The sequence below is a fragment of the Coregonus lavaretus genome, assembly GCF_964263955.1.
Source record: "Coregonus lavaretus genome assembly, chromosome: 12".
NCBI lineage: Eukaryota > Metazoa > Chordata > Actinopteri > Salmoniformes > Salmonidae > Coregonus > Coregonus lavaretus.
In genome coordinates, this window is record NC_139999.1 from 45725829 (window position 1) to 45750364 (window position 24536).

The 24536-nt window shown below is 45.0% G+C and overlaps 1 protein-coding gene across 1 annotated transcript; it reads left to right on the forward strand.

The window, feature by feature from the left end:
• Positions 1-5014: 5014 nt before the first annotated feature.
• On the forward strand, positions 5015-22972 carry LOC311138860 (transketolase-like; the record flags this gene model as incomplete). Its single annotated transcript, XM_084173656.1, has 14 exons — positions 5015-5121; positions 7488-7605; positions 7913-8026; positions 8390-8487; positions 10170-10361; positions 10672-10790; positions 11056-11252; positions 11542-11706; positions 17412-17568; positions 19392-19522; positions 19728-19811; positions 20159-20252; positions 20797-20919; positions 22962-22972. The coding sequence occupies 14 exons, from the start codon at positions 5015-5017 to the stop codon at positions 22970-22972; spliced, it is 1710 nt and encodes a 569-aa protein (XP_084029782.1).
• Between the last annotated feature and the right edge of the window lie 1564 nt (positions 22973-24536).

Genomic DNA, 24536 nt, shown 5'->3' on the forward strand with positions numbered 1-24536 from the left:
ATTATTTTCCTGCTGAAAGGTGCATTTGTATCCCAGTGTCTGTAGGAAAGCAGACTGAACCAGGTTTTCCTCTAGGATTTTGCCTGTGCTCAGTTTATTTTTTATCCTAAAAAAACTCCCTAGTCCTTGCCAATGACAAGCATACCCATAACACGATGCAGCCACCACCATGCTTGAAAATATGAAGAGCAGTACTCAGTTATATGTTGTGTTGGATTTGCCCCATAATGCTTTGCGTTCAGGACATGAAGTTAATTTCTTTGCCACATTTTTTGCAGTTTTACTTTAGTGCCTTATTGCAAACAGGATGCATATTTTCTGTACAGGCTTCCTTCTTTTCACTCTGTCATTTAGGTTAGTATTGTGGAGTAACTACAATGTTGTTGATCAATCCTCAGTTTTCTCATATCACAGCCATTAAACTCTGTAACTGTTTTAAAGTCACCATTGGACTCATGGTGACATCCCTGAGGGGTTTCCTTCCTCTTCGGCAACTGAGTTAGGAAGGATGCCTGTATCTTTGTAGTGACTGGATGTGTTGATACCCCATCCAAAATGTAATTAATAACCATCCTCAAAGTGATATTCAGTGTGTGCTTTTTTTCTTCTACCCATCTAGCAATAGGTGCCCTTCTTATTGAGGCATTGGAAAACCTCATTCAAAATTCACTGCTCGACTGAGGGACCTTAAAGATAATTGCATGTGTGGAATACAGAGATGAGGTAGTCATTCAAAAATCATGTTAAACACTAGTCCATGCAAATTATTATGTGACTTGTTAAGCAAACTGAACTGAACTTATTTAGGCTTGCCATAACAAAGGGGGTTGAATACTTATTGACTTAAGACCTTTCAGCTTTTCATTTTTAATGAATTTGTAAAAATATCTAAAAACATAATTCCACTTTGACATTATGGGTTATTGTGTGTAGGCCAGTGACACAAAATCTTAATCCTGTCACGCCCTGACTCAGGGGACGTTTATTTGCTGAGTCAGGGTGTGTTTATTCCGTGTTGTGTTGTTTCTATGGTGTAGTATCTGGTATGTCTATTTCTATGTTGGCCGGGGTGTTTCCCAATCAGAGGCAGCTGTCGCTCGTTGTCTCTGATTGGGGACCATACTTAGGCAGCCTTTTGGCACCTGTTAGTGGTGGGATCTTGTTCCGTGTGAGGTATGTTTGTGTGCTACCTTGGACTTCACATTTCGTTTGTTGTTTTGTCGTGTGTTTAGTCGTCAATAAACATGAATGCATATCACGCTGCGCCTTGGTCCGTCTCGTCCGTAAACGATCGTGACAGAAGATCCCACCCTATGAGGACCAAGCAGCGTGTCCAGGAGCAGACAGCCTGGACCTGGGAGGAGATCCTGGACGGGAAGGGATCCTGGACTTGGGAGGAGATTCAGGCCGGAATGGATCGCCGTCCTTGGGAGGAGACAGTGGAGGCGCGCTATAGAGAGGAGCAGCTCTCGTGTTATGCGGAGCTACGTACTGTGCCGCGAGTGTTCCGGCACAGTCCTGTACGTCCTGTGCTGGCACCACGCACGTGTCGTGCGAAGATGGGCATTCAGCCAGGACGGTGTGTGCCGGCTCAACGCTCGTGGTCTCCAGTACGCCTCCTCAGTCCCGTATATCCTGTGCCGGTGCTACGTACTGTATCGCCAGTACGCGTGCACAGCCCCGTACGTCCTGTGCTAATGCCTCACACATATTGTGTGGAAGTAGGCATCCAGCCAGGACGGGTTGTGTCAGCTCTCCGCTCCAGACCTCCAGTCCGCCTCCACAGTCCGGTACGGCCCGTCCTGCTCCCCGCACCAAGCCAGTGGTGCGTGTTCCCAGTCCGACCCGGCCCGTTCCTGCTCCCCGCACCAAGCCAGTGGTGCGTGTTCCCAGTCCTGCCCGGCCTGTTCCTTTCCCTCGCACCAAGCCAGTGGTGCGCGTCTCCAGCCCGGTACGGCCTGTTCCTGTCCCTCGCACCAAGCCAGTGGTGCGCGTCGCCAGCCCGGTCCGGCCTGTTCCTGCCCCTCGCACCAAGCCAGTGGTGCGCGTCGCCAGCCCGGCCCGGCCTGTTCCTGCCCCTCGCACCAAGCCAGTGGTGCGCGTCGCCAGCCCGGTCCGGTCTGTTCCTGCCCCTCGCACCAAGCCAGTGGTGCGCGTCGCCAGCCCGGCCCGGCCTGTTCCTGCCCCTCGCACCAAGCCAGTGGTGCGCGTCGCCAGCCCGTTCCGGTCTGTTCCTGCCCCTCGCACCAAGCCAGTGGTGCGCGTCGCCAGCCCGGCCCGGCCTGTTCCTGCCCCTCGCACCAAGCCAGTGGTGGCTTGGTGCGTGTGTCCAGTCCGGCACAGCCCGTGCCTGTCCCACCGGTGCCTGGTCCGGCACCGGTCAGCTGCTCCACTCCGGAGCCAGAGCAGTCCGCTCCACCGGTGCCTGATCCAGCTCCGGTTAGCTGCTCCACTCCGGAGCCAGAGCAATCCGCTCCACCGGTGCCTAGTCCAGCTCCGGTCAGCGGCTCCAGTCCGGAGCCTGTGTAGTTCGATCCACCGTCGTCGGGTCCAGCTCCAGTCAGCGGTTCCAGTCCAGACCCAGACGTCAGCCCCTCTCCAGGTTCGGGGTCTCCCACACCAGGGTCCAGACAGGGCTTGGTACTTCGTGGGAGGGGAAGCAGCGCGCCGAGGTCCAGACCAAACCAGGGGCGCAACAGGGAGGTAGAGAGAAAGTGGTGGTCACGCCCGGAGCCGGATCCGCCTCCGAGGCGGAATGCCCACCCGGCCCCTACCCTGTTATGTGTATGTGGCGCGGTTGGAGTCCGCACCTTTGGGGGGGGGGGGGGGTACTGTCACGCCCTGACTCAGGGGACGTTTATTTGTTGAGTCAGGGTGTGTATATTCCGTGTTGTGTTGTTTCTATGGTGTAGTATCTGGTATGTCTATTTCTATGTTGGCCGGGGTGGTTCCCAATCAGAGGCAGCTGTCACTCGTTGTCTCTGATTGGGTACCATACTTAGGCAGCCTTTTGGCACCTCTTAGTTGTGGGATCTTGTTCCGTATAGGTTTGTTGTGTGTACCTTAAGACTTCACGTATCGTTTGTTGTTTTGTCGTGTGTTTATTCGTTTAATAAACATATACGCTTATCACGCTGCGCCTTGGTTCGACCAGTCTTTAAACGATCCTGACAAAGATGCATTACTCGGATGCACAACTGCGTTCACTTAAACACTGGACAGCAAGCTATCCTTCTGTATGGAGGAGTATCGAAGCCATAAATGTAATACCTCATGATCTAAAATAGATTCACTACTTTGCGTCCAAGGCGTTGAAGAGAAAAACAGACAATCCAATTATTCTCAATTCCATTCGTGTTTGGGAAAATTTACATAAATTAATGAGGTGTAAAGAAGCATTATCTCCAGGCACCTCTATTTGGAATAACCCCACCTTACCTCCAGTGTTTAATGACAACACCTTTAAGTCCTGGCTCCAAAGTGGCATCATGAATTTAGAACATGTGCTGTAATGGCGCTCTACTGTCATTCAATCAATTACAAGAAAGCTTTGGATTATCCAAAGCCGATTTCTTTAAGTTCTTACAACTCAGAAATGTTATTCAATCACTTCAACATAATCTGGATGCCTTAGGCATCTAGCATAGAAAAAATACTGAATGAAGCTGCTACACCTAAGAAGTTGATTGCCAAGTTATATCAAGGGTTGATTGAAACCGCCCTGATGGTTCAGAACCTATAAGGAAAAAATGGGAAACAAATCTAAAGGAACAAATTGAGGCGAACCATTGGTCACAGATATGTGAAAATGCTCATACCTGCTCCTACGACATAAGACATAAACTACTGCAATTTAAGATAATTCATAGGACTGACAGAATGCATGTAATGCACCCAGAAATGTCACATCTCTGTTGGCAATGCAAAAAGCACAAAGGAATCCTATTACATATGCTGTTGTCCTGTGATAAACTGACACAATTTTGAGATAATGTATGTGCTATCATTTTATTGTGTCTAGGAATTTACATCCATCCATCTCCACAATTATGTCTGTTGGGAAATGTAAATATTGGTGATCAGGAAAGCCTCATATTCACCCTCAATAACAAACTGGATGACTGAACTATCTAATTATGTCCCTTTAGATGTATTTAGTATATTATAAAATGAAACAAAAACCGGACATTTTTGACAGACTTTGGAATCACCTTAAAGAATATTTTGTATAGTTGACGTTCTGTTTTTGTGTTGTGTTGTTTGTGAAGTCCTGTAGAAAAACAACAACTGGTGTAAACAATCACTACAGTGAAAAGCCTACTTACAAGCTCTTCCTCAACAATGAAGAGTTTAATTGACATATCCTAATTAGGTCCATAGTAAATAATGAGGCAGAGATTCTCCACAGCTGAAACCTGGTACTACTGCATCACTCCTGCTTTGACTACAAACACACTGGATATTCTGATAGAGAAGGTTACTGGCACTGTCCAGATGATTTGGTCATTAGTTCCATGAGATTTTGCTGCATGGATGTGTTGAGGAGTAGCTCATGGTTTAACATCCTCTGTAACCCCCTCACCTGACCTCCAACACCCCTCCCTCCCAAAACAGCACTCACTCTCTCGCACACGCTTTCTTTCTCCCGCTCTCTCTCTGCCAATATAGGGTTAAAAAGTATCTCTCTCTCTCTCTCGCTCTCTCTCTTTCTCTCTTTCTCAGACACACACACCACTTTCTAACACACACCCCCTAACACACACCCCTCCTCACACACCCATGCACGGTCCTGTCCTAACCAGCATAGAGTGCCACTTGACCTCCTCCTCCTCCTCCTGTGTACGTGTGCCAGGGATAAATCCTGCCTCTCCTCCTTTCTCCACCTCTTCTCTCTGCCACTCATACACACAAGCAGGGCTCCCTCAGCCAACCCTCGCTCACACACACACAGCCCAGCCTCTGTACAGTCTAGTTCACTTTCTTGGTGCTTTTGGTGCTTAGACATTTTGCCTTCATGGAGGACTACCACAAACCCGACCAGCAGACGGTTCAGGCACTCAGGAACATCGCCAACCGCCTCCGAATCAACTGCATCAAGGCTACCACTGCAGCCGGCAGCGGGTAAGACCCTTTTACTCAATCATACACACAGTCGTAAATCTAGGGAAGAGTGTATTAAGACTCATTCATACACACAGGTGCACATGCACATCCATGCAAAATACAAATGAAACAGTATGTTTTATTTTTGTTCTCGTGTGAGCTATGGAAAAATTAAACTGAGCTGAATATTAAATGTAGGGTAACGTGGGGTAACTAGCCCCCTGGGGTGGACTGTAGCTGCTTATTTCCCTTCATAGTTTGTTCGCCTAAGAATGACCATCATCAACATACCACCTTTTTTTTTTTACCAAACTTTGCTTTTTTGTGTCAGCAATGGGACATTGTTCTTAAGGGGGTGTAGTTACCCCATGTTACCCTATGATGTTGGGAGTCACTGCACAGATGTGATGGAGATCAAAATGATATAGAGGTTACCATAACAATAACATTAAAAGTTAATATTTTCGTCAATATCTGTATGTATTGATTTTTATGTAGACATACAGTAGCTTATAGTTAGTTAATCTGTTTATATCGTTCAATTGCAGAACACTGTATTCTTGAACAATTTGCGGATTCTTTTGTTTATTTCTATTGAGCAAGATTGATTTATGACCATTGTGGCTCAACATGAGATTCTTTCGTTTTTTTCGATATTAGAAAATGTTCCATTGTGAACAACATCAACATTTTGCTGTAGTGTCTGAAATGAACTCCTGCATCTGGGGAAAAGTATAACGCGTCTTCATCTGTCTGACCGCGGGTAAGCGATGGAGGAGCCCTCGGAGCTTGCGCGTCAGTTGTTGGCACTGGACAAAGCGCATGGAGATAACCCTGAATGGGATGTGCGCTCCGCCATCTTCGTTGATTTAGATCGGGGGGGGGGGGGGGGGGGGGGGAATATTTATCATTAAATATTATAAATAATTACTCCGCAATTCATCTTAGTGTGAACACCCAATTGAAGTGTATTATTAAGCTAGATAATTATTATTGTATTAAATATAGAGCCCGTGCGCAAACAAGTGCGCAAGTTTTCTAATTCTGTAAAGAACACATTTAATTGTGATTTTTGTGGAGAAATCACACGTTTATTTGAGAAAGGTTATCAATCATCATCTATTGCTCAAACTCAAACTCCAGCATCCATTCATTCCATCATGGCTCCATCCTTCGACCGCAGCCTATCCACAAATCATCCACAAATAGACCAAGGGCGCACATAGCCTAGACAATAAGCAACGGCCATGCGGTTGGTGCTTGGGGGAAAACCCCTCTACCAATTTCATTATGGGAAAAAGTGAAGTGTGTTTTTTTGTGAGGTTAGGCTAGGCTATTTGCCAGCATTTCTGAGCTTTGTTGCGTTTTTAGAGCATTTGTTCGCTCAACAGAAGATTTTTAGATTAGGCCTAGGCGGCTATTTTACATAAATCTCCGACTGGAAACAGGAGCTAAAGGTTATAAGGGTTTCCACTAGATAGCACAGACACAAACTCAACATTTGCTATATTAAGAATTTATGGGGTAAATCTGCTTATTTTAAGGTTAGGGTTAGGCATAAGGTTAGCAGTGTGGTTAAAGTTAGGGTTAAGGTTAGGGTTAAACTCACATTTTCAGAAGATAAATTGTAGAAATGACTTTGTGGCTGTGGTAACTAGTGACGACCACAAGGTTATAAACCGGGTGATGAATGTGACTCCAAATGGCACCTTCTGACTTACTGTCTGACTCTGCACGCACATGCCAAAATGGTCCCCATCTCTCCCCAGCCTCCCATCAGCTTACCCCTGGGATGTTGACATCACTGTAATTGGGATACAGAGGGAGCCAATGGGGCATCTCAGTTTGAGCATGGCCCCCTCATCAGTGTTTTGGATAGACTAATCCACTCTAATTATTATTACCCATCTTTCCCCATTGTGCCATTAGAATTCATTGGCAAGCTCAGACTTTAGACTGTGCCACTTAAAATCCAGTTAGAATTCTGTGTTTATGAGTTTGTAAAGTTATATTTCTGTTCTGTCTGTCTGTGTGTGTGTGTGTGTGTGTGTGTGTGTGTGTGTGTGTGTGTGTGTGAGCATGTGTGTCTATGAGTCTGTCTGTGATGTGAACACCTGTCAGTAACATCCCTCCCTGCTCCTACACTCTTAGAAAAAACGTGCTATACATAACTTAAAACGGTTATTCTACTGTCCAATAGGAGAACCCTTTGAATAACCCTTTTGGTTCCAGGTAGAACTCTTTTGTGTTCCATGTAGAATCCCAGGGTTCTACATGGAACCCAAAATGGTTCTACCTGGAACCAAAAAGGGTTATCTTATTGGGGACAGCCAAAGAACCCTTTTGGAACCCTTTTTCCTAAGAGTGTACTCCTTGTCTCCCAGATACCCCACATCATGCTGCAGCATTGCAGAGATCATGTCTGTCCTGTTCTTCAACACAATGAAGTACCGCCCAGAGGACCCCAAGAACATCAACAATGACCGCTTCATCCTTTCTAAGGTGAGACTATTGGAAGTAAATAGAACACTAATATTGCTTTCTATTGCATCTCCATATTGTGAGATCCTCCAGCTCACCTCCACTGTTTTGGTTGGAGAAAGGTCATATGACCGCAGGTGTGTCCAAACTTTTGACTGGTAGTGTATATTGACTTATGTAATACACTTGTGTTACAGCTGGTGTACAATTGTTATATGATATGGCTACAGTCATAAGAAACAATGTATTTTACACTTCGTGGTTGTGAAATAGTTATGTGGTTATGTTTTGGGTTGTACTAGAGTAACATGGTTTTTCCTCTCCTCAGGGTCATTCTGCCCCGGCCCTGTACTCCATGTGGACAGAGACTGGTTTCCTGAAGGAGAGTGAGCTGCTCTCTCTGTGCCAGGTGGAGCCCAACCTGGAGGGACACCCCACACCTGTGAGTGATAACTACTAAACATCACCTTTAATAGCCAAACAGTTAACCTACACCTCACCATTAATAGCCTAACAGTTAACCTACACCTCACCATTAATAGCCTAACAGTTAACCTCAATTAGGACCAGACAGATATGACCACACAACAACCCTAAACCTGGGTCGTATTCAGTAGGACACACCGTAGCAAAACTGAAAATGGAAATGTGTGTTCTTCTTGGACATGTTCAGGTAGTACCTCACTGAATTTTGATACCTTGTAACTTATAATAATAGCTACAAGTTTTACAACCTACTGAACACACCCTTGCTCTCTATGGTGATAGTAACAGTCCTGTTCCTGTGTATGTGTTGGAGTTTCAGAAGCAGCAGTTTGTGGATGTGGTCACTGGCTCTCTGGGCCAGGGCCTGGGCGTAGCCTGTGGGATGGCCTACACCGGGAAGTACTTTGACAAGTCCAGGTAAGAGTTCACACAAATGCACACCCAGATGTTTAGTCTTTGCAGGCCTCTGCATTCTAAAGTGTTAAGTGTGGACTCAAATGCATAGTGAGGTATTCTATAATTATTTAGAGCATAATGAGGTATTTTAGAGCTCTTTAGAGCATAGTGAGGTATTTTAGAGCTCTTTAGTACAATGTGAGGTATTTTAGAGCTCTATAGAGCATAGTGAGGTATTTTAGAGCTCTTTAGGGCGTAGTGAGGTATTTTAGAGCTCTTTAGAGTGTAGTGAGGTATGTTAGAGCTATTTAGAGCATAGTGAGGTATTTTAGAGCTCTTTAGTACACTGTGAGGTATTTTAGAGCTCTATAGAGCATAGTGAGGTATTTTAGAGCTCTTTTGGGCATAGTGAGGTATTTTAGAGCTCTTTAGAGCATAGTGAGGTATTTTAGAGCTCTTTAGTACACTGTGAGGTATTTTAGAGCTCTATAGAGCATAGTGAGGTATTTTAGAGCTCTTTAGTACACTGTGAGGTATTTTAGAGCTCTATAGAGCATAGTGAGGTATTTTAGAGCTCTTTTGGGCATAGTGAGGTATTTTAGAGCTCTTTAGAGCATAGTGAGGTATTTTAGAGCTCTTTAGAGCATAGTGAGGTAGTTCAGGGCTCTTTAGTGCACTGTGAGGTTTTCTAAGGTCCTCTGGTTGTGCAGTATCAGCATGCTCTGCTCTTCCGATTCTTCTGCTCTAATAACCACAGCCCCGGCAGCCACAACTCAGTTATTTTTACCATCCAGACAGATTCTGTCTCAGAATCCAATTCAGACTTCACATTAGTATTCATCACTCAGTCTATTGTTCAAAATCACACTCACATTCCCCAGTCTAATTCAGGTTTTGTCTCAGAATGAGGACTGCGATTCTCTGATATGTGGAATGCGGATATTGCCAGTCCTGAAAATGTGCCCTGCCCTGGATAGATTTGTACTAGAGGAGGATTTTGTGTGGGTGGTGGTTGAAACTGATGACATAAACAGATTATCAGGCCATTTGATTAAAAGATTAGCGTTTGCTTTGTTCAAAGGAGTCTGTGAGGCTAGTCAGCGTAGATGTGAGGGAAAACAGTAAGTGTGATAGAGGGAGGTGTGAAGGTTACCATGATGGCAAGCTTTTTTCAATATCCAGTTGTGGGAGAGGGCTTTCACAATTCCCAGTGGGCTTTCAATCCATTCTGTCACATTAGGGGAAATGGACGAATCTGTCTGGAAAGGTGTCAGAGAGCACTATTTGGTGTCGGGTAGAATGATCATTTGATCTTACCACTTCTTGATTCTACACGCTTTGAAAAAAAGGTGCTGTCTAGAACCTAAAAGGGTCCTTTGTCTGTCCCCATAGGAGAACCCGTTGAAGAACCCTTTTCGGTTCCATGTAGAACCTTTTCCACAGAGGGTTCTACAAGGAACCCAAAATGGTTCTACATGAAACCCATAATGGTTATACCTGGAACCAAAAAGGGTTCTCCTATGGGGACAACTGAATAACTATTTTGGAAAAAAAACATTATAAGAGTGTATACACACACACACACACACACACACACACACACACACACACACACACAAACACACACACACACACACACACACACACACACACACACACACACACACCCCTGTCTCACCCCCCCATCCATCTCTCCTGCCCAGCTACCATGTGTTCTGCCTTTTGGGGGATGGGGAGCTGTCTGAGGGGGCAGTGTGGGAAGCCATGTCCTTTGCTTCCTACTACCAGCTGGACAACCTGGTGGCCATCTTAGATATCAACCGCCTGGGCCAGAACGACCCAGCGCCCCTGCAGAACCACGTGGATAAGTACCAGAAACGCTGCGAGGCCTTTGGGTGAGTATGTGTGAAAGTGGGGTTACGTTTGTGTATGTGAGTGTGTGTGTGTGTGTGTGTGTGTGTGTGTGAGTTTGGAAGTGTGTGGAAGTGGGTTTACGAGTGAGAAGGACAGAGTGAGTAAGAGGGAGAGAGATCATCTTTGTCAATGTGAAGGGAGCGAGAGAGAGTCTATGAATGTGTGAAGGCACATGTCAACATTAGTGGGCATATGTGGCATTTTCTGTTCGTGTGTATGAGGAAGCGAAAGTGTGTGAATGCGTTTCCATATGTGAAATGGGTTTTCTGACGTGTGTGTTGCTGTCTACAGTTGGCATGCCATCATCGTGGACGGGCACAGTGTGGAGGAGCTGTGTAAGGCTCTGAGCCAGGCTCGTCACCAGCCTACTGCCATCATCGCCAAGACCACCAAGGGCAAGGGAATCCCAGGTACTCTCACCCTCATATGGCTATTGGCTACATCCTATCACTCATTCTTGTTGATGGGCTAACCTCTCGGTATGGTGTGTAAAGTATATAAAGTCTTGGGCCATTGATTTTTCCTGACCATGTAACCTGACTCCAGGTCTGGGGTTTTTCCTCGTCAGGAGGTCACGTCGTCAGGCTAAAACCCCTGGGCCTATGTATCCATTCAAATGTTGCTGTGTATACAGCATATGTGTATTCTAGCATTATGTTTGTCTGCATTTACCAGCTGTGGAGGATAAGATGGGCTGGCATGCCAAGCCCCTGCCCAAGGACATGGCTGAGGGAGTCGTGAAGGATCTGCAGACGCGCATCATGAACAGCAGCAAGCGCCTCTACCCCACCACGCCCATAGAGGATGCCCCGCCAGTCAGTCTGCGCAACGTCCGCATGCCCAGCGCACCCGCCTACAAGCAGGGAGAGAAGGTAACATAAAGTACATACCTCTCACCATATACTGTACATCTGTGGTTGGACTATTATCCCAGGATAATTGACTCCACTGGGACTGGGGCTCACCCAATAGTCACAAACAATATATCATAATAGAAGCAGTCACTCACACCTTAGATTGACTACTGTCACAGAGAAGGTGGTATAATGATACATGAATACACAGGCAGAAGTATTGACTTAATAATTACTGACTGGTTGATTGATTCATTGATTCATTGATTTATTGATTTATTGATTGACTGGTTGTATTTCTCTACAGATTTCCACCAGGAAGGCCTATGGCATGGCCCTGGCTAAATTGGGTCGTTATAATGAGCGTGTGGTGGTCCTGGATGGAGACACCAACAACTTCACTTACTCAGAGATCTTCAAGAACGAACACCCCGACCGCTTTGTGGAGTGCTACATCGCGCAGCAGAACATGGTATGAAATGAACCCTAACCCTAACCTTAACCCTTACTCTGACCCTAACCCTATTGAGTTTTTCCTGATCACATATATGTAGTTAGGATCAGGAATGACCACTCTATAAACCAATTATGACCACTCTATAAACCCAGACAAACACTCTCTCTAATTAAACCAAGCTTTTAAAATCCGACCTGTTTTAAAATGACCTCTAAATTATACTTTTTGTAAAAAAACAAATATATTCAGCAATATAGATATGTACTCAGATTAAAATAATAACTCTAATAACTAATAATTGCAGCAGCATTTTTTTTTATATTTTTTTTTTTTATTTAACCTTTATTTAACCAGGTAAGCCAGTTGAGAACAAGTTCTCATTTACAACTGCGACCTGGCCAAGATAAAGCAAAGCAGTGCGATAAAAACAACAACACAGAGTTACATATGGGGTAAACAAAACATAAAGTCAAAAATACAACAGAAAATATATATACAGTGTGTGGCTCAGCTTAGCTGTCCTCTCTCCTCTGCCGATGTCTCTCTCGCTGATGCTCAACCGAATGCCCTGTCCCTAGACCTGGGTTGAAATACTATTTGAAATCTTTCAGATACTTTGAGCGTTTGCTATTGCCTGTTTGAAGTGCCAAATGGCAGGGCTTTACAGTTTCTGGACTAGTCTATTGGTCCATTAAGCCAGACAAGCTCAATCAAGCACAGATAAAGTATTTGAAGTGATCTCAAATAGTATTTGAACCCGTGATCTGCCTGTCACTAATTTTGCTGATGCTGATTCGCTATAACAAAATGCCTCTCTACTTCTGTTCAGACCACTGACTCGCTGAGCGAATTCCCTCTCTCTCAGGTCTGATTGCCTGAATAAAAACGTGTAGCTCTCTCAGTGTTACAGAGGTTGGTCTGGTGAATAATGCATGTAGGTCCATCCATAATGTAACGCTGGAGAGAGAGGCAGAGACATGACCCACTTACAGTACACCATGCCATGCGTCCTCCCTCCAGCCATACTCTCTCCAACATGCTACCTCCGCTGCCTCACCACGCTTCCTCCATCCACCATGCTCCCTTCCTCCGCACAGCTGGCTGGTTTGTCATCTTGTCGGCTCGAGGATTCAAACCAGCGACCTTTCAGGTACAGGCCCAACACTCTAACCGCTAGGCTACCTAGCCTCTATTCCTATCCTCTCATTGCAATCCGCCCTTAGATTAACACTTTGGGAGAGTTAGTCATTCAGGCCTGGCTGTATTACTGTCCAGCTGCTGTTTGGCTGGTTCCTCCTGCAGCAGAAGCCTATCAGCCTGTTCAGATGTAGGTCAGGGCTGTGTTTGATGAGTAGCCGTTATGACAGTTATGCTGAGCTGAGAGGTTAAATACTCATCAGTGAGAGGAGGGAGGGTGTGGCCGTCTGGCTGATCTGATTGTCTTACTGACTGGTTGGGTGACTGACTGACTGATTGACTGACTGACTGACTGACCGGATGGATGGATGGATGGATGGATGGATGGATAGATGGATGGATGGATGGATGGATGGATGGATGGATGGATGGATGGATGGATGGATGGATGGATGGATGGATGGATGGCTGACTGGCTGCCTGAATGACTGGCTGACTGGCTGTCTGACTGGCTAACTGAATGACTGACTGACTGACTGGATGGATGGCTGACTGCCTGGCTGATTTACTGACTAGCTCACTGGCTGACTGACTAGCTGGCTTGCTGGCTGATATACCATCGTTATAAAGATGATTGTGCAGAATAAAGCTAGAATGGCAGGTTCAAATGAGACAGGCAGATTGTCTAATGGGGAATCATTAATATTGATAAGAGAATCATGAGAATATCAGCGGCACTGCTGTTCATTTTATTACTTATTTATGACTGCATTATGTATGGCATTGTTGAATACTCGTTTCTGATTGGCTTGAAGGGTATTCTAGAGCGTGCATTATTTCCCTTTATAAACTGGGTGGTTCGAGCTCTGAATGTTGATTGGCTGACAGCCGTGGTATATCAGACCGTATACCACTGCTATGACAAAACATCTATTTTTAATGCTCTAATTACGTTGGTAACCAGTTTATAATAGCAAAAAGGCACCTTGGGGGTTTGTGGTATATGGCCAATATACCACGGCTAAGGGCTGTATCTGTATGTTGCGTCGTGCTTAAGAACAGCCCTTAGCCGTGGTATATCGGCCATATTCCACAGGCCTTATTGCTTAAATAATGCATGGTGTATCAGCACGGTAGAATTCAATGGCTATAGTTAATTCTTACATGTTCTACGTTTGAGCTGCTTTTGAAAGCAAAAGTCGAATTGAAAACATTATTGGCATTGTTGAATTAGATTTTCATAATAGCAAGCTAGGACTGATGGTTTGGTTAGTTAAACTAGCAAGTCTGTTTGGTTACCAAGGCAACTACTGTAGCTATCTAGTAAACTTGCTAGCTACTTCAGTGGATGTTGAACAAATTCAACTCTGTGGAAGGTCAGTTCCACGTTGTTTATTATTTTCCATAGAACGCATAGCCCCTCGTTGATTATCAGTTATTTATGTCATCATTGGAGTCATGTGTTTGTGAATACTGTATTAAAGGGGCAATCTGCGATTCAAACAATCACAAAGAAAGAGAATAATGATCATGTCAATGGAAAGAGTGCTCTCCTCTTTGTCCAGGAAATGGGATAATAGTACTTCTGTCTGGGACTGATATGGAATAGGAATGAGTCCATCTCTCCTATGTCCACAGTGAAGTGAATAGCATGGGGATCGGGGAGAGCTTTCGAGATAGGAAACAGGAAATGACAACTTGTGAGAGAGAAGCACGCCGCTGATTCCTCTCATATGGTACCATAAACTTGTGTGCTTTTGGACTGACTGACTTCTCACTGACTTTTACATAACATGGGTCTGGGTTTCTGGGAGGCGTGATCCCTCCTTTTGATTGTGATTGGCTCAGCAGTCATTGTCCCCATGGAGACCTCACTTGACCCTTTGTATTTTCCAGTCTAGAGTGACCACATGTCCGCATTTTATTAACATATTAAAACACTACTAATTTACAAAACAAGGTAGATTGTCCCGTATTTCAATCATATTTCCCATTTGTTTGATGAGAATTGACATTTCAACCTGTCTCTTTTGCAGTCACATTGCGCTTTTGATAAGATATACAGTGCCTTTAGAAAGTAATCACACCCCTTGACTTTTTCCACATTTTGTTGTGTTACAGGCTGAATTTAAAATGGATTAAATGTAGATTTTTTGGTCACTGGCCTACACACAATACCCCATTATGTAAATGTTGAATTCATTTTTTCAAAATGTTTACTAATTACTTAAAAATGAAAAGCTGAAATGTCTTGAGTCAATAAGTATTCAAACCCTTTGTTATGGCAAGCCTAAATAAGTTCAGGAGTAAAAATATGCTTAACAAGTCACATAATAAGTTGCATGGACTCACTCTGTGTGCAATAGTAATGTTAACATTATTTTTGAATGACCTCATCCCTGTACCCCACACATACAATTATCTGTAAGGTCCCTCAGTCAAACAGTGAATTTCAAACACAGATTCAACCACAAAGACCAGGGGGGTTTTCCAATGCCTCGCAAAATAGGGCACCTATTGGTAGATAGGTCAAAATTAAAAAAGCTAACATTGAAAATCCTTTTGAGCATGGTGAAGCTATTAATTATCTCTACCATAAGCCGCCTCCAACGGCATTTTTGAGAATTTGGCAGTACGTCCAACTGGCCGCACAACCGCAGATCACAGCCCAGGACCTCCACATCCGGCTTCTTCACCTGTGGGATCATCTGAGACCAGCCACCCAGACAAATGATGAAACTGAGGAGTATTTTTATCTGTAATAAAGCCCTTTTGTGGTGAAAAATGTACACTGATTGGTTGGGCCTGGCTCCCCAGTGGGTTGGGTGGGAGACAGGGCAGGGGCACAGCCATGGGTGGGCCTGGGAGGGCATAGGCCCACCCACTTGGGAGCCAGGCCCACCCATGGCTGTGCCCCTGCCCAGTCATGTGAAATCCATAGATTAGGGCCTAATGAATTTATTTAAATTGACTGATTTCCTTATATGAACTGTAACTCAGTAAAATCGTTGAAATTGTTGCATGTTGCGTTTATATTTTGGTTCAGTGTATATATGTCACATTCGTTGAATCCGGCTCCGGGCGTGACGACCTCTTACTCTCCGCCTCCCTGTTGCACCCCTGGTCTGGTCAGGACATTGGCACGCTGCTTCCCCTCTCCTTCCTCCCACGATACGCCAGGCCCTGTCTGGACCCTGGTGTGGGAGACCCCGAACCTGGAGAGGGGCTGACGTCATGGTCTGGACTGGAGCCGCTGACCGGAGCTGGACTAGACACCGGTGGAGCGGACTGCTCTGGCTCCGGAGTGGAGCAGCTGACCGGAGCTGGATCAGGCACCGGTGGAGCGGGAACGGGCCGTGCCGGACTGGACACACACACCACTGGTCTGGTGCGAGGAGCAGGCACGGGTCTCCGTCATCGGCACTGTTGGCGCCGTTTCTCCTCTCCTACCTGGGCATCTACCTTCATCGCCTCCCGATAACGGACGGCCTCCTCCTTAGTAATTCTCCCCCAACCGAGGAGGACATCTACTAAGGTTACCTCCCGTTGAGTCCCAGGCGTTTGCTCCTTCTGGGCACGCTGCTTGGTCCTCGTTTGGTGGGATCTTCTGTCAAGTTCGTTGAATGACGGGTCAGACCAAGGCGCAGCGTGATATGCGTACATGTTTATTCATCTTAATAAACACACGACAAAACAATAAACGAAACGAAACGTGAAGTCCTAAGGTAGACACACAACAAACCTTAACCGGAACAAGATCCCACAACTCAATAGTGCCAATCGGCTGCCTAAGTATGATCCCCAATCAGAGACAACGAGCGACAGCTGCCTCTGATTGGGAACCACACCGGCCAACATAGATCTACACATACTAGCATGCCCACATAGAAAATACTACATAACAAAGAATATACACACACAGAATATACACACCCTGACTCAACATATACGAGTCCCCTGAGTCAGGGCGTGACAATATACTGGATATATATTGTTTTTCTCACAAAACTAGTGCACTGGGCCTTTACTAGTCCTGTATTAGCAGACCTATATAGCGGTCTGTAGCGCGGGCAAAAAATAAGTCATAGATATACAATAAATAGTGTTCTATGTAATTATGTGGTTCTGCTCACCTTCAGCTGCAGCTGATTTATCTACAGTAGCCTACATAGCTATGTCTCTGCAGGTGCAGGACCAGCATAGAGATGAACTACATGTTCCTGTGGGGAAAGATAGGGACTAGATCTACTGCCAAGCTCCAGAGGAGGCTTATTCAGGGAGGAAGGGGAGGATGGTCCTCCTGAATCTATGTCTGCATCTTAAATGGCACCCTATTTCCTTTGTAGTGCAATGCTTTTAACCAGGGCGCATAAATATAACTACACTATATAGGGAATAGGGTGCCTTTTGGGACGCATCCCTTGTAAATGGATAGAGAGTGACTTGGAAGATGAAATATTGTCCTTCCATCAGCTTCATAAAAATAATTTTCATCCATTATTCTCAGTAACTAATCTCCCTAAAGTCACCAGCCGCCACTGTTACAGTGTGATGTAACCCCTTTATTCCCCTTTTCCCTCTAGGTGAGTGTTGCCACTGGCTGCGCTGCCCGTGAGAGGAACGTTGTGTACGCCAGCACCCTGGCCTCCTTCTTCACCCGCGCCTATGACCAGCTCCGCATGGCTGCCATCTCAGAGAGCAACATCAACCTGTGTGGCTCCCACTGCGGCCTGTCCATCGGTGAGTCTGTCTGACCCTCCCCCAAACAAACCCCGGGCACGCCCCTCACATCCTCACTCCACTCCACGCCACTCCCAACACCACACACCATCCCCCCATACACTGCAATCTGTCACCAAAGAGAGTGGATAAATTAAGATAGTTCACTCAAGCCATTTACCATTGAAAAAATATATTATGTTCCGGTCTACTTAACTGGGTGTATCCCATGCAATAGCAGCTGGGTCTGGTTTACTTAGTTATTTGACTTTCATTTAACCTAAAACATATTTATAATAAAGCAAGTTGGATGTCTCGCTTCCTCTTCCATCTCTGTCACCTCAGTCACAACCAATGTTCCCTCTAAACTGCCCGTGCGCGCGGTCGTGCACCTCCTCCAAGACTGCCAGAAATGCTAGGCGCGCAGAGACGCAAGAGATTGAACTTCGCATCATTAGTTTTCACTTTATAGATCAACGTTTTTTCTGTGATCGAATCAACATTATATCAACCCCTTCTCAATGCAACAAACCAAAACAAATCTGACTTTGCAAGATTTAGTCTGTGATTTTGTTGTAGGGAGAGCCAGAGCGCAACGGAGTAGAATTCTATTGGCAGGGGTAGCCCAGGAGTGGTCTTTCAATCACCAGCAAGTGAATGCGCTTTTCAGATCAGTGTCAGTTCAGATCACAGCGCAGAGCCGCGCGTGTGCACATTTGTTGATATTCTTTGCTAGTTAGCGAGTTATTAGCCCAGTTATAGATAAGTATAGGTCAGCAATAGGGATTTACTGCTTCCTACAAGAGCACAAAACGTGTAGGCTACATTTCAAGCTGTCTTTTATAAAAGCCAGTCAGGTAAAAAGCTTACATCTTAATAAAAAGGGGCAGTGTTGTATTTTGAGACAGGCTTGCATATGCAAATAAGCCAATATGCAGAGGGCCAACCTACATTGTCTAATTCTCTGTATAGTAATAATAATACATTCTATTTTGTGAAGTGGTTTCTTGCACCATACAACACAATACAATTCAATTTACAGTCACCTATTTGGCCCATTGTGTTACAGACCAAGTAAAAAATAATTGATGTTAAGCCCTTCATAATGTAAAAACGTTTGAACACCACACATAGGCGACTGTAGGCTATATCATAGAAATCAAAAGCTATTTCCATGTGAAAATGTTATGGGATTTGCTCCATTGGTTTTGTTGGTAGGCTTACATTATGCTCAAATAGCCACAAGAGCCTATTGGCTACTGTCTATGGGCTCCTCAAGTCAACGCACCCTCAAATGGTACTGACTTCCCAATGTGACTGTCCATCTTGTCCGGTTGATCCAAGTTCCTCTCTTTCTTTTTCCCCACTTCTGTGTTTTCCTCCTCACCCCCTGAGGTCCCCAGCCTCCCTCTCTCCTCCCCCTCCCTGACCCCTGACCCTGTCTGTCCTGGACACTGTCACCTTCACTGGGGGACCTGATGTCCCTCTCCTCTGTTTGTCCCTCAGGTACACTGCATGCCACGCTCTCGCCGTCTGTCTGTCCTACTGTCTGTCTGTCCTATTGTCCGCATTCCTGTCTGTCTGTCTGTCTGCCTGTCTGCCTGTCTTATACACCTGCATGTGAGTCCACCTGGCCTTTAGCTATATATTGGGTTGAAATAGTATTTGAAATCTTTCAAATATCTTGAAAGTTTGCTTGAGCCTGCCTGGAGTCTTGGCTGGATGTGGTTTGCGCCAGGAAATCAAAAAAAAAGAGCATCTCACGTAATTAAAAGGTAACAAATAGTATTTGCTTTCTACGTTACAACATTTTGGAATTAAATTAATCTATGTGAGTGTTCCAGGAGAGGAAGGGCCGTCTCAGATGGGTCTAGAGGACATGGCCATGTTTAGGGCCATCCCCATGGCAACCATCTTCTACCCCAGCGATGGTGTGTCTATTGAGAAGGCAGTGGAGCTGGCCGCCAGCACAAAGGTACTTATAATCCCGCCCACCAAGATGCTATTTGTCCTCATCCCCATACCCCAAAAATGTTATTGGTTCTTATCCCCTCCCACCAAATGTTATTGGCCCTCCAACATTGATCCATCTCCCTACGCCCCTGCCCCAACACCAGTGGATGGGCTTTGTGTTCACACCCTAAAATGTATGACCATAGTATTCTGTTCTCTTTTCTTAGGGTGTTTGCTACATCAGAACCAGCCGCCCCGAGAACCCCATCATCTACAGCAGCAACGAGGACTTCCATGTTGGACAGGCTAAGGTGAAATCTTTTCCACATTACATTAACCAAACAGGCTATCACAGCCTTGGCTAAACCACTTACGTTTCCTCCTACTTCAGGACATGAGCTGATTTGTTAGATGATTAGTTTAATCAGTTCTACAGCATCCATATTAGGAACTCCCTCACTGAGGAACTATTGTCTGACAACTGAAAGAGTTCCTATTATGGATGCCGTACAGGTGGTTGAATGGTTGCAGATTAACACAGACAGGGTTGTCTTCTAGTGGAATAAACAATTAATCTCTCATCCAATAGTCTAGCTTTATGAGATGCTTAATAAGATGTGCTGGAACCTTGTTGTTAACTCTTCCCTGTCCATCTCAGGTGGTGTACCAGAGCACGGAGGACAAGGTGACCGTGATCGGAGCTGGGATCACCCTGCATGAGGCCATGGCTGCAGCTGAGATGCTCAAGAAAGGTACAGTACAACTACAGCCAGACTTGAAGAAAGATTTGGAACCCAGGACCGAACTGTATCGGGGTATGATGATTCCTGGCTGGGGCCATTCTCTCTTTTCTGCATGCGCTAATATTGGCTACATGCTTTAATGCGCTGCTATTGAATCCAATCAGTTCATTAGTGTTGGCGCACAGCATCTATATCCTGTAAGTGTTGGCCTTTCTCAATTATATGTTCAGGCGTATCTTGTTTATAAAGCTATATCCCTCTCTATATCTGAACCTCATTGTTTGAAGGTTTTAATGCCATTCTCTGTATAGCTGCTTGAATCTTGTTCTCATTCTTCCACTGAAACACAGTACTTGGGGTTTCAAAATTACAGAAACTTTCCCAAAATTCCCAGATTCTCCATAAATCTTGGGTGGAGTATTCTGGATTTTGTTCTTATTCCCTTCTGATTCCAGGAATCTTCCAACCAGGATTTCTGGAAAACTTGGGGATTTTGCAACCCTATACACTACTGTTAATTAATGCTACATTTCCCACCTTGTTGTTTTCCCAGAGAGGATCTTCATCAGGGTGATCGACCCGTTCACCATCAAACCCCTGGACTCCAAGACCATCATTGAGCACGCCCGCCAGACCAGGGGCCGGATCCTCACCGTGGAGGACCACTACTACGAAGGTATGCTTTTCCCTACCAGAGTTCCAACCTTACGTATTTATCATTTTTGGCTAAAACACCAGGAAGAAAGAGACGGAGATAGACATAGACACAGAGGGGCTAGATAGGATGGGGCTCAAACCCCTGTTGCCAGGGTTATGCTTGGTCCGGAGTCAGGAGCCTTTCCACTACACCAGAATACGGTACACAATACTACATTTATGTCATTTAGCTGCATTGTAGAGTTTTAGCCATATATATTGCAACCTGGCAACGTGTAATTTTTCGGCATTATTTATTTATGCAGACTGTGTCCTCTCATTGGCTCAGAGTGGCTGAGACGTGATGCTGTGGCATGTTCTCATTGGCTTGAGAGGCATAGCGTGTTTTGCGCTGTCATAGTGGGCGTGGGCAAGATATATTCTGTTCTGGTGCATTTTGTTTGCTGAGGAGGAAGACTGTGTGTGTGTGTGTCTGTGTGTGTGTGTCTGTGTGTGCGTGAGTGCGTGAAGGCCAGGGAGGCAGAGTGCTGTCAGATTTCCTTAGTGGAGCGTGTGGTGATGGGGCTTCTGTGACCTACATAACATAGACAGCCATGCCCATGCCCAGCCCAGCCTGTGTAGGTGAGGTTTGGAGGAGAGGAGGAAAGTGGGGGGGGACAGACTGGACCTAAGATGTGTGGCATCCAAAATCAGCCTGATGTCTAGCAGTAGCATCCCCCTCTCTGACCCCTAAGGTGCAAGAGACTGCATTCAGCTGTCCCCCTAAGAGAACCCTTTTTGGTTCCAGGTAGAACCGTTTTGGTCCCAGGTAGAACCCAAAGGGTTCTACATGGAACCCAAAATGGTTCTACCTGGGACCAAAAAGGGTTCTACCTGGAACCAAAAATAGTTGTGCAAAGGGTTCTCCTATGGGGGCCACCAAAGAACCCATGTAGGTTCAAGATAGCACCTTTTTCTAAGAGTGTAGGGATAGCAGGAGAGAAAAAAGAGAGAGAATGAGAGGGTGAGATTATGGGGGGAAAGATGGAGAGAGAGAGTGTGCGCGCATGGCGACAGATTTAGACCAATGGCTTCATCCTCAAGATCTCAAGACCAATGGGTCATTCCAGGGTCAAGGGGTCAACTTCAGAAATTAAAGTGCGAGGTCGTCAATGATCCTCAAACCCGGCTGGAAGGTGTAGATGGACATTCTGCAAACCATACAATCCAATAAAGACTATGCATGTTGTGACTCAATGCAGGTACCTTTATTTGATGCTCATGTGTTTTTAAACTCTTGCTATTTGATATTTTCAACCACAAACAACCAGCAGCAGTTTATTTTAATACTTTTATATTGTTCTGATGATGTAACTCTAAAGACAGGGTGGGGCAGTTGGTAGTGAAATGTAAGTGTTGTCTCCATGACAACCGTCTCTGAAAATGTAATGTTTGTAAAACGTTGTCCAAGAAAAAAAAGAAAAAAAGATGATCAAATAGAAATGTATGTGGGCTACAAATATCAGTAAAGTGAAAAGTCCATACAGTTTGACCCATATGTTTCTCCATACCACAACACACACAAATTGTACTGGACAGCTTGTGTTAGCACATGTGATTATTTTGATGTTGTATTTTACCCTCTTTTTCTCCCCAATTTCAATCTTGTCTCATCGCTGCAACTCCCCAACGGGCAGCGAAGTTCGAGTCATGCATCCTCCGTAACATGACCCACCAAACCGCACTTCTTAACACCCGCCTGCTTAACCCTGAAGCCAGCCGCACCAATGTGTCGGAGGAAACACCGTTCAACTGACGACCGAGGTCAGCCTGCAGGCATCCAGCCCGCCACAATGAGTCGCTAGAGTGCGATGAGCCAAGTAAAGCCCCCCCGGCCAAACCCTCCTCTAACCCAGACGACGCTGGGCCAATTGTGCGTCGCACATGGCCGGTTGTGATACAGCCTGGGATCGACCCCGGGTCTGTAGTGACGCCTCTAGCACTGGGATGCAGTGCCTTAGACCACTGCGCCACTCAGGAGGCCCACACATGTTGGTTTAAAATGTCCTTTTATCTCTACAGCTCCGGTGTAGACTAGTTAAACATATGGAGTCAGATAACTGCCAGAATGTTGCGGGTTAAAGGTTTTGTCACATATCTAACTCTGTACTAACGCCTTTTACCTGGAAGAGCAAACCAACAGTGTGCTAAAACGAGCTGTCTGAACATACCAATAATGTTTCTATGAGCAATGTGTTCACTATAGCAAACAGTTTGACCTGGAGGTGAGGAAGAGGGACACAGGACCAGCTAGAGCTTACAGCAGGGTTGGGGTCAATTCCATTTCAATTTAGTCATATCAGGATGTAAATCGAAATGGAATTGACCCCAGCCATGGCTTAGAGAGTGTCTCTGTGCTTGTGGTCATGGTGATGTTGGGAGCATGCAGTTACTTCTGAACTGTGAACCTAAAACAAACACCTAATTTGTTACTTGAACTTTTATATGTACCTTATACTTTCATCTATTAAATCCCTCTGCATTTGAGTTTGAGAGTTCACTAGTGTATTCGTGTGTTTCTTAGACTGTGTGTGCATGCATATGTATCATAGCGTGTCTATTGAAAAGGCAGATTGGTGTAAGTATTTGCTTATGCAAAACATTTTATTAGAATAATGACAAAATGAAGGAAGACTAAAATGAATAAGATCATTATAATTTACCATAGAGATAATTAATCCTAAATCAATTCTAAATAGATAAAACGATAAGATACAAACTTTAATATCTTTGTAGAGTGTTAGTTTGAATATGATTATAATTGCAGCAGGTTTCTCTTCATTTTTAATTCTGTACAATTTCCACTTGATCAGATCCTTACATCTGTTTGTCTAATGGCAGCTCTGCAATGTGACCTTGTAGGTAGCACAGTAAAAGCCATTGTCCATTCTACTAAGTCTTCTACAGTTGACAATGGCATGGCTTTACCACCTGGGTCAGCACCTTTCTCTTATATCCCTGGACAAAACACACAGTGCATCACATTTGACAGTGTTAATTAGATGACTTAGATAGTATTTAGACAGGATGACTGATGTGTGATTGTTTCCCTACTAAACTTAGTTGACTATAAGTCAGTTTGGATAAATGATTAAAGTGTAAATGTAAAATGTAAATATAGATATTAAAAGTTCAGTTGGCTATATGTTCCACTTAGCATTCTCTATTTAAGCAGTATGGCCTGAGGAGGTGTGGTATATTGCCAATATACCACGGCTAAGGGCTGTTCTTAGGGACGATGCAACGTGGACATATTAGCTGTGGTATATTGTTCATATATCACAAACCCCAGAGGTGCCTTATTGCTATTATAAACTGGTTACCAGCATAATTAGAACAGTACAAAAAAAATGTGGGTCATCCCTGTGGTATACGGTCTGATATACCACGGCTTTCAGCTAATTAGCATTCAGGGCTCGAACCACCCAGTTTAACGTCAATTTTACCACAACTGCAACACAGTTTCACATCCTGTATCACAAGCGTCTCTGTCAATTCACATGAGTTAGGAGAGCTTTCATTGTGTACTAGACAGCTGTGTTATATACACAGTAGGTCTGTTGTCAGTTACCTACCATAGGGAGCTGTATTTCCGCT